General features: G+C 34.8%; 3 protein-coding genes across 3 annotated transcripts; all 3 read right to left on the bottom strand.

Moving 5' to 3' along the window:
* Positions 1–2,239: 2,239 nt before the first annotated feature.
* awd (nucleoside diphosphate kinase) lies at positions 2,240–2,850 on the bottom strand. The gene has a single exon (XM_034968119.2). It carries the CDS (start codon positions 2,759–2,761, stop codon positions 2,300–2,302), a length of 462 nt encoding a protein of 153 aa, XP_034824010.1. The 5' UTR covers positions 2,762–2,850; the 3' UTR covers positions 2,240–2,299.
* A 1,756-nt stretch (positions 2,851–4,606) lies between these two features.
* Positions 4,607–5,925, bottom strand: LOC117981876 (DNA-3-methyladenine glycosylase 1-like). The gene has a single exon (XM_034968118.2). The coding sequence runs from the start codon at positions 5,533–5,535 to the stop codon at positions 4,963–4,965; it is 573 nt and encodes a 190-aa protein (XP_034824009.1). The 5' UTR covers positions 5,536–5,925; the 3' UTR covers positions 4,607–4,962.
* A 175-nt stretch (positions 5,926–6,100) lies between these two features.
* LOC117981862 (uncharacterized) lies at positions 6,101–10,296 on the bottom strand. The gene is made up of 4 exons (XM_034968099.2): positions 10,143–10,296; positions 9,906–10,053; positions 8,833–9,548; positions 6,101–8,754 (listed from the first exon to the last, which is right to left on the bottom strand). The coding sequence occupies exons 1-4, from the start codon at positions 10,176–10,178 to the stop codon at positions 8,506–8,508; spliced, it is 1,149 nt and encodes a 382-aa protein (XP_034823990.1). The 5' UTR covers positions 10,179–10,296; the 3' UTR covers positions 6,101–8,505.
* Between the last annotated feature and the right edge of the window lie 199 nt (positions 10,297–10,495).

Below are 10,495 nucleotides of genomic sequence, written 5' to 3' on the forward strand. Positions count from 1 at the left end.
CCACAACAAAGGGCTTGAACAGAGTCCAAATTAACGAGCAAGGGTCAACAGTAATGCAGTATCAATATTTGAAATCCAAAGCCAGGTCAAAACTATATCACAATCGCATTGCACTGACAGTTTATACTTTTCGAAGCAACGTCAATTCGAAACTGCTTTGTTTTGCATTGAGCATTGACGCGAGTTTGCCGGAGGTAGTAGTTGTGCTAGCCAGCGATCCTATGTGACGATCGTATTAGATTCCATTTTTAAAAATTTATTGATATTTTTTTGCGATTTCAGAGGTTTGTCCACATAGTGAAAATTGTTCATATTCACAAGTACATTCACCCCTTAAATGGTGCAAACTGATTTTTCTACACTTGTATACATTTAAGAAATCAATTTAATAAATAAATTTTGAGTCCTAAACCTAAAACTACATTCGATAAAATTTATGAATCTCTGCACATCACTATCGTCAATAAAGTAATACAATTATTTCCTTCAAAGTCGTTATCAATTAATACGGAACTTCATGAGCGGACAAACGTCAAACCGGCCATCATAGCGTGCCGCTAGTTTAATGAAGAAAGTGTGCTTACACCGAGTATAAGCACACTTACTTGGTCCCTTGTTATGCGCGCCAGTGCGATGTCCTTGCTTAGAATGTCATTGATTCTTAGCAATGAAATGTATTGAGGCTAAGCTCTGACAATTTTTTAAAAAAGAATATTAGCCATGCTAATCATGACTAATATTCCCCTTTCCCCTACAATTAAGCGTAATGCTTGTGCTAGGAGTAGGTATGACAATAGTGCAAGAGTTGGGGTTTGCACCGTCGACCTTTCGGAATTCAGTCTGCTCCTCATCCGTTGAGTTATTGATGCTCATTGCCATGAATTTATTAATATACATATACTTAATGTATGTATTTTATTATAAATTGAAAAAACTCCTGTGATGGAGGCAAAAGCAATTTAAGACACTGCCATTACACATTAAAGAAAGGATAGCTTTTAGTTAATGGATTTCTTTTTAAATCTTCATTAGAATGGTTGTTAATAAAATGCATTTTAAACAAGGGCTTTTTTGCAGTATTTTTCTGTTTGACTGTTTTTTGATCACATGTAATATAAATAATAGATTTATTATTGGCTGTGGAATTAGCGAAATAACAATAATTTACAGTCACATATTGTGTAAGAGATTGGAATACAGCAGTTGTAACATTTCATTACTGTAAATAAGCAGTATTCAGGCTTGATTGAGTAGAATAGAACATGTTTATAGAATTCTAGAAGTTGCTAATATTTCTATTGGATGAGATGAACTTCCATAAACATTGTATATAATATATAGTATAGTTTTTAATGTAGTTATTATTAAGATAAATCGAATCATAAGTGCATCTCATCCAGATAGCAAAGCTGATGCATCAAAATGATGCTTTGTTAAGGTAATCATAATTTTTTAATCTTAAATAGTAATAATACATAAATATAGTAAAAGAAAATAGAAAGAGATGTCTATTTGTTTTATTTCTTCCCTCTACTCTTTTTTTAACTAACCTACCTCATAATTATTGATAATAGTAATTACCTATAACCAATCTGCTCCGACTTCGCTTGGGTGGCATTTCTGTTAAGATATGTAGTATTTATACTGTTGGCAAATGTCAATTTTCTAGACCTAGCAGTTAGAGCCAAATCGAAACTAATATTATAAAAATACCTGGTGGCAAGTGATGATCCAGCCTAAGATGGAGCGTGCTTGCCTAGAAGATGCCTATTCACTCTTGACTTGAAAGTAGCCATATTATAATTGGAGGGGAAAAGTGATGCTGGAAGGGCGTTCCAAATCTTAGTGGTTCGAATTAGAAATGAGGCAATTCGCTTCATATGTATCCGAGGCATGTCTGCCTCCTAGGCTGGTAGGTGCTAAGTCCCATATTTTGTTCTCTGGAACATTGTCATTGGACAAAATGAGATACTTTTCTGATAGAACTACATGTCTTTTCAACCACACTAATGGACAATACCACTGTGGTGTCCTTTAAAACTATTTTTTGATAAGACATCACTGCAAAATGCCCATAATGTAGTCTCACTAATCAGAGGTGGTGTCCTTACAAAAAAATAAATATATAAAGTGGTTCGTCTGTTCTTTAGAACTTAAGTGTAAACAAACAAATACAAAGACATTTATCTAATAATAATATAATTTCATATAAAGCTTTCCAAATGTAATAAAAATACAATTGAGATTAAATAATTGGTTTATTTCATTTGACATATAAATATAATGGAATTATTATCACTTATTCGTAAACCCAATTTTCAGCAGCAGGGGTCCATCCAACAACCTCCTTTTCAGTGAACCAGAGAGCAATTTCTTTATTAGCAGATTCAACGCTATCTGAGCCGTGAATGATATTGCGGCCGACTTGAATGCAGAGATCACCTCGGATTGTGCCTGGTTGAGAGTCCGCGGGATTTGTTGCACCGAGCATTTGACGTCCAGTCTTAACAACGTTGAGTCCTTCCCACACCATTGGCACCACGGGTCCCGAGCTCATGTACTTTACTAGACCGGGGAAGAATGGTCGCGATGACAAATCGCTGTAATGCTTCTGTAGAAGTTCTTCAGACGGCCATACAAATTTGAGAGCTACAAGTTTGAAGCCTTTTTTCTCAAACCTCTGAAGGATTTCCCCAACGAGGCCACGTTGTACACCATCGGGTTTGACCATTATGAAGGTTCTTTCTCGTTGTTCAGCCATAGTGGAGAAGGTATAAACTTTAAAATTTTAAATGGATTTGAGGTGACTGCAGAGGTTATATACGAAGCACGGTGGAAGCGTGAAAGAACTTTTTTTTACAAAAACCAAGTGTCAATGTCAATACTTATTACGCCGGCACCACACGTTAGCTCAAACACGGTGTGGTTCGGGAAATTAGCATTGGCATTTGGCCCCAACGTTGGCAAAGCTGTTGCACAGGGATTCAAAAAGCGGTCAAAAATATTTTTTGTCTTAATCTCTAATCTAATAATTTGAATCCATATTGCATAAAAAATTCTTAGAGAAGTTTCACCTGTACCTATGACCTGAAAACAATTATAATAAACTAGATGATGCCCGCGACTTCGTCCACGTGGATTTAGGTTTCTTAAAATCCCGTGGGAACTCTTCAATTTTCCAGGATAAAAAGTAGCCCATGTCCTTCCCCGGGATATAAGCTAACTCTGTACCAAATTTCATACAAATGGGTTGAACGGTTGGGCCGTGAAAAGCTAGCAGACAGACACACTTTCGCATTTATAATATTAGTATGGATATATCCGCCCAATTTCAAGCTACTTTCATTTGTGTTGTCTTTTTTTTTTTTAATTTATTTAAATGAGTTTAATTATTTCAATACAAAATAAAACTATATATTAGTAGGTATATACATACAGAAAAAACTTATCACTAAAAAATTTATTGTTGTCTTTATCAATTTATCTTTCGGCCGCGTACTGGTAAACATTGAATTTATACCAATACTTATGGCCTTTGTGCACTCATCAGTGAAATAACAGACACGAACCGAATACGGATGAGTGCACAAACCCCCTTAGTGCGTAGGGCGAACAGTGTTGGGCCAGCGTTGGAGCCGGCGTTATATTATTATGGTAGGTATGGTAGGCTTTTCCCCTGACGTTATGTTGGCACCATTGCAAATCACACAATAATGAACCCTAATTTCTAAAGAATAAAGCATATAAAGCAATGGTGCCAACATGACGGCAGGGGTAAAGTTATAGTGAACGATCTGTAATTGCAGTCCCGCCAGGCCACATAAAAATATAACGCGTAAACGTAGATAGAGTATTAAAGGTAGATTGAAGTACTGTGTAACCGCGAATGAGATAGCGATAGCACGATGTAACGATGAATAGCACGACAATTACTACCATTGTTTAGTAGTCAATATTTGTATTAACCGATCAACAATATTTGTATTAAGCGTTTTTTATGTGAAAACAAGTAAATAACTAATGAGAAATACAATAACGCCACGAATTCTCATGGTTTGTTTTGCAACTAAAGTTGCATGCCTTGTATGTATTCTTGAAAAAAACATGTTTCACGATAAGGGACAAAAATTGGTTAGCTGCGTCTGTTTATCGTCATTAGTAACTTTATCTGTGCTCTTCGTTCCTGTATCTACCTTTATTACTCTATCTACGGTTAAAACAAGTTAAAAATATGAGCTATAGTGCTAAATAAGCACAGAGTAAAGTAAATAGGTGTGGCACAACCTATTCTATACCTAGTCTAAGGGCACAACAGTAGCCGGGGTGAATTTTAAAAAGAGCGCTAAATTTAAATTAGGGAAACAATCATTCATCCAAGAGGGAATCAAACTATTTGTAATAAGAATAACCTATGGTGATAACTGTAAGGTACCTTAATACTGGACTGTCTCTAATTACTCTAGTCACCTGCAACAAAGCAATGCACCTAGAATTAGAATAGAATGTTGGCTGCGCCTTCAGTAGGTGCCAAGGGTTGATATGCCTGTATATATCAAGTTAACTATCAATAATAATTCTTCAGAAATAATAAGTAAAAAACAAACAATATAAGTACCAATTTTATTTAAGAATGTAGGAATCCAAATCTCTTAAAAACTACAAAAGTAAAAATAAGCTTAAATTATCACTATACCAACTTTAAAATTAATTTAACTACTCATAATATTATAAATGCGAAAGTGTGTTTGTTCATTGGTTTATTCGGTTGTCCTTCAATCATCTCGCAACGGAGCAACATATCAACGTAATTTTTTTAATGGGTATAGTTAAAATCCAAGTGAGTGACAAATGCAACTTTTATCCCAGAAAATCAAAGAGTTCCGACAGGATTTTTAAAAACCTAAGTCCATGTGGATGAAATCAGGGGCATCACCTAGTGAACTATAATAACATGCCACATCTTTAAATATCTTTTGTTTTACAAAAACAGTCTGTTATGTGATCATTGACTAAGCCACAGGCTTGCATAAAGGCATAACAAATAGTTGAGCCAACATATTTAAAACCTCTCTTTTTTAAGGCCTTTGAAAGTTCTATCGATATATCAGTCTCAGCTGGTATTTCACTATTAGATTTCCAATAATTTTCAATTGGATTCTTATTCACATAACCCCAAATGAAGTCTGAAAAATCTTCTCCATGCTCCTCCATTGTAATGTAACATTTAGCATTATTCATTATTGATTCAATTTTGCCTTTATGCCTCACAATTCCTGATTCACTTAATAGTTTATTTACATCTTCACTATTTAATTTAGCAATTTTATATGGATCAAAATTATGAAAAAGTCTGCGGTAGTTGTCTCTCTTTTTTAAAATAGTTATCCATGACAATCCTGCCTGTTGTCCTTCAAGGCAAAGCATCTCAAACAGACGTATGTTGTTGTATTGTGGCTTTCCCCATTCACTATCATGATAAGTAATGTATATTGGATCTTCATTTAACCAACCACACCTGATTATTTTATCTTCCATATTTAATATTTTATAAAAATATTAAACATTTGCTTCACAATATTAATGTAGTAGTAATAATAATTTATGCTCACTTAAATCAGTAGATAGGTTAGACTTTAGAGTATCATGGGAATATTTACCAAATTGTTTTACTGATTTCATTTTTTGAGTTCATTCATATAGTCTTGCATTACACATGGTTTTGCAGTCGTCGTAATTAACCACGACAGGTTTTCACTGTATGAAAGTCTTGGAGTTTCTTTATATTTTGTTTTCATAGTTTTTACTAAAAAAATATGAATTAAGAAATAATGAATGTATTGATCACTGCGACAATGATAAATAATATATTGATATTTTATTCAAGAACAATATTAATTCCACTTTGCTTTGCTTATAAAAATAAAAACAAAATTGGGGCCGATTCTCTAGTACACAATCTCTAAACTAAACTAAATTAATAGGTCTAAATCTAGTGCTCTCCTTTTCCGCAAGTAACATTATGAAAGGGATAGCAATAGATTTAGACGTGCCATTTTAGTTTAGTTTAGAGATTGTGTACAACGGAATTAGCGACATTATTTCGAATTCTGAATTTTGAAAACACACGGTAACATAGATATTCTAAACTTGCGGTCATAGAGTAGGATAGGATTAGGTATGGATTAGGTACTTGCGGTAAGGTAAACCACAGAGTAGGTACATTGAATATACTATTCTCTATACCTAATCTAATAGAGTAGGTAGTTCAACTATGAAATGCTTGATGAAATGAAACTATAGCAGGAAGTAGGTACATATGGAATGGCATAATAATTGAGTCTAAGATTTAACAAAAACAGTGAATTTCAGATTATTTTTACATAGCAGCACCGCATAGAGACAGAGTAGAGTTTGATTTTAATAGCCTTTCATATTCTTTCTCTCGCATTTCTACTTGCAATAGAGTCCTTGCTCTAAGATTTTATGTTCTGGTTGTGTTATGTCTGACTTTCTGTGAATATTAATAAGTAATAAACGTAGAAAGTCAAAACCGCAGCGCGTGCGCGGACGGACTCCCTTGAAAAAGGACCCCGGATGGGTTCGAAACTAGTCGGGCTAACGTCGACTACACACGTGAGTAAGCCGGGACAGATAGTATTTATAGTAGAAAGTCTTGTTAACACAATAATATTCCTAAACAAAGAACTTACTGTTTGGCGCCAAAATATTGAATTCCTGTGAATAGCACGGTAGGACAATATATAGATACCTATATAGAGTATACGTAGGTATATATATCGATTAGTGTCGGTACCAAGAACCAGATGGCGCTTCAAAATATATTGGCATAAAATGCCTCGAGAGGGCTCTCTTTTCCCTGTATATTATAACTAGCTTATGCTCGCGACTTCGTCCGCGTGGACTACACAAATTTCAAACGCCTATTTCACCCCCTTAGAGGTTGAATTTTAAAAAATCCTTTCTTAGCCGATGCCTACGTCATAATAGCTACCTGCATGCCAAATTTCAGCACGATCCGTCCAGTAGTTTGAGCTGTGCGTTGATAGATCAGTCAGTCAGTCAGTCACCTCTTTATTTTATATAATTAGGTACTCTTTGTGGTTATCCAGTCACAGATCGGATCCCAAATCCTCCTAGTCCTTTTCTTTTTCTCACTTGATGTCAAATTTTTGGAGGCCTTGCATCCCAAGCAAAATGATGATTTTATTCAGTTCTGGGCGCAGGGCCACTTGGTTTTCCATTTTTCACTAAATGCTGCACTGGCAGAGAGCTTGCTATTAAATAGCATGTGTGTTGAAGTATAGGCTTTTTTTATATAAAAGAATATTAGCCAATGTCTAATATTATTTCTCTTTCCCCTCCAACAAAGCGTTAAGCTTGTGCAGCTTGTGCTAGGAGTAAGTCCGACAATAGTGCAACTGATGGGGTTTGAACCAGCAACCATTCGGAATTTAATCCGCTCCTTTAACCATTGAGCTATTGAGGCTAAATGCTGCACTGGCAGAGAGCTTGCTTTTAAATGCATGTGTATTGAAGTACATATAGGCTTTGAGCATGCTTATTGCTTATCCAAGAGCATTCTTAAAATGAGTACTATGTTTTTCACAAGCAAGTAAACAGTTAAAGAGCCTGCTCATTTTAAAAATGCTAATAAGCATACTATTTTAATAGCATGTCTATCTGTACCTTCTCCTAAATTTTATTTGGCCTTGTCATGAATTAAATGTCATCAATGTAGGGTGACCAAAGTTTCTCATTTTAAACCAGCGGGGCGATTGTCTAAAACCTGCATCAATCATTATTACAATCTCAATTGTTCTGATTGGCTGAATTTGTGCGATTCTTGTTGCAACAATGCATTGTGGCCAATAGTGAGCGAGCATTAACCAATCAGACATGATTGCTATCGTGACATTGTAGCTGTCAAACAACCGCGGTAGGGCCACGTGTGTTTATTCAGTAGGGCGATTGTCTAAAACCTGCATCAATCATTATTACAATCTCAATTGTTCTGATTGGCTGAATTTGTGTGATTCTTGTTGCAACAATGCATTGTATCCAATAGTGAGCGAGCGTCAACCAATCAGAGGTGATTGCGATCGTGACAGTGTAGCTGTCATTCTCCCGCAATCGCGCAGCTGAGTTGTTCAGTTTAAACCAGTACATTGTTGTTACTTGATTTAGAACTTTAATCTTGCTCTTGAGTTCTTCACAGTATACTTTCAATTAGAAAATGTTATTGCTCTCGTTGCTCTCAATTTTAATTTCTAACCCTTTGCCAGCGTAGCGAGACTAATAATTAATCTATGTCTTTGCCCTATCATATAATAAAATAAATAAATTCTAAAACAAAAAAGAGACCAAGAGAGTAACGCTGCGCTGAGTGGAATCACAGTGGTGCGCTGAATGACGCCGAGAATAATCGCAGCGCACCAACCTTATAAATTATTAATTAACTAAGGCCATTGCCGATTATAAAATGTTTTAGTCGTATAAACTAGGCGTATTTAGATTAAGGTAACCAGTGCAAATCAACCACCGTGGTCCACCATAAATTTTTGCGAGCTTAGACTGGTAATTACATCTATGAGGTTTTGTATATCTTCGAGTTTCATGTCCAAAAATAAATTTTTTCATCAGACTTGTATTGCTATCACTAAGTGACCCGTCGGAGAGGTGCTGAAGAAGTGATGCATATTCTGGTTTTGATAGTTCATTAGAAATGCGGTCCATCTGAAATTGTGACATAAGATTACATAAAATGCTAGAAGTACAAATCCATTAAATTAATAACACCAGCTAGATACTTACAACGACTTTCAGTTGACCATCGGTTAATGGGGCTGTTATTGGTCCCAGTAACAAAATACTACTATTTTTTTCAAGAGTTTCTGGATCCACGAGTATCAAATCATCATTACTTTTACTTTTTATTTCATCATTTACTATGAGGAACATAAATTCGTTGGATTTCTGAGTATTAGATGTTTTAAATTCTGTTAAGTATGAATTTTCTTTTGGCATATTTGATAAAATTTGGCTAGAAACTTGAAGATTATGAACACGAGATTGTTTATTGCTTTTGCAACATAAAGATTTTAATTGAGATACGAGGATATCAAATAATAATTCTCTTTTCTCTTCAGTCAAGTCTTCCTCAACATATTCTGGGCGATAATTTAAAAGATCATGAAGTTTCTTTAAAGCCAGAAAATTTATTTCATTTGTTTGTTCTTTAGCATGTATTGGTTTATGATTTAATTTGTAATAAGCCCGCTGGTCGTTTTCAACTCCTGAGGTTATACGAAATCTCTTATTAGCCGCATTACTATTAATATTTTGTAAATCTACTTGTTCTTGAATATCTCGTTCCAAAAAAGATATTTTGCGATCTTTGCCAGGCTTGTCTCCTAGTGATATTTTAACAATATCATCTAAATCATAAGATATTTTTTTAGGTTGATCATTAAGCAATTTCACAAGTTCACTGTCAGACAATTTCGATAATAGATAAATTACGTCATCATCTAAAATAATAAAACAAATGCCTACTAAGATTCAAGATTAAAGCTTTTAAAAACAAAATATGAAAATACCTATTTCAATGTAAATAACGGGTAGGTACCACCATTAATTTGATGTTTCCCGTACGCGTACCCGTTATCGACATTAAAATGTCGTTAAACCACGAAATAAGCTTAAAATCATTAAAATATGAAAACATCGGCTTTTTATGAGAAGACTAGTTTACTATGAGCTGCGGGCCGGCCGACCCGTGTAGGTTCAGATTCAGAAGGTACTGGGTGACCATAGGTGAGACCTATGAATGTGGCACTGATGAATAATACCTTACATTTATAACAAAATATTAATGTCATACATACCAACACTCTTCATTACTGTAGGTTTTGGTAACTCATTTTCATTGGGTAAATATCCTTTTGAATATATAAAATCTGTTAAATCATTCTCAGGACCACTTTTATTTATCAAGTAAGGTTTTTGCATTGACATGGATTTTACGGCTTGAATCTAAAATGTACTTGACATATTAAAAAACAGTAAATCTCCAAGCACCATAGGAATCCTTTCTTATAAAAAAAGTATAACTATTTACTTACGGAGAATAAAGTAATAACTGTGGCAATAGTGCACATTTTATCCAATTCGATTTTCGCGAGTATTGAGAATTGAAATGGATGAATGCTTCTAAATTGATTTATAGCTAGTTTCTAGAGATATCTCATAAAAAACAATAAAAAAAACTTCAATGCACAAGTGCTCGTAAATGTATGTTTACGATCGCGATAAGATTTAGGTAGGTACCTACCTACCTCAATAGTACCTTCCACCGATCAAAACATGTCTCGCATGTTTTCCTATGAATAACTAGCTTTATGGCCGCGACTTCGTCCGCGTGGACTACAAAGCCCCTATTTTACCCCCTTACGGGTCGAGTTTTAAAAATTATTTT

This window comes from Maniola hyperantus, chromosome 4 (genome assembly GCF_902806685.2).
Source record: "Maniola hyperantus chromosome 4, iAphHyp1.2, whole genome shotgun sequence".
Classification (NCBI taxonomy): Eukaryota; Metazoa; Arthropoda; class Insecta; order Lepidoptera; family Nymphalidae; genus Maniola; species Maniola hyperantus.

Bases quoted from the DNA above. Each gene is read 5' to 3' on its own strand.
- awd (XM_034968119.2), bottom strand. From the start codon at position 2,761: ATGGCTGAACAACGAGAAAGAACCTTCATAATGGTCAAACCCGATGGT.
- LOC117981862 (XM_034968099.2), bottom strand. From the start codon at position 10,178: ATGTGCACTATTGCCACAGTTATTACTTTATTCTCC. The intron at 10,054-10,142 runs GTAAGTAAATAG...AGTACATTTTAG, and splicing joins CAGTTATTACTTTATTCTCC to ATTCAAGCCGTAAAATCCAT. The intron at 8,755-8,832 runs GTAAGTATCTAG...TCACAATTTCAG, and splicing joins ATGGTCAACTGAAAGTCGTT to ATGGACCGCATTTCTAATGA.
- LOC117981876 (XM_034968118.2), bottom strand. From the start codon at position 5,535: ATGGAAGATAAAATAATCAGGTGTGGTTGGTTAAATGAAGATCCAATA.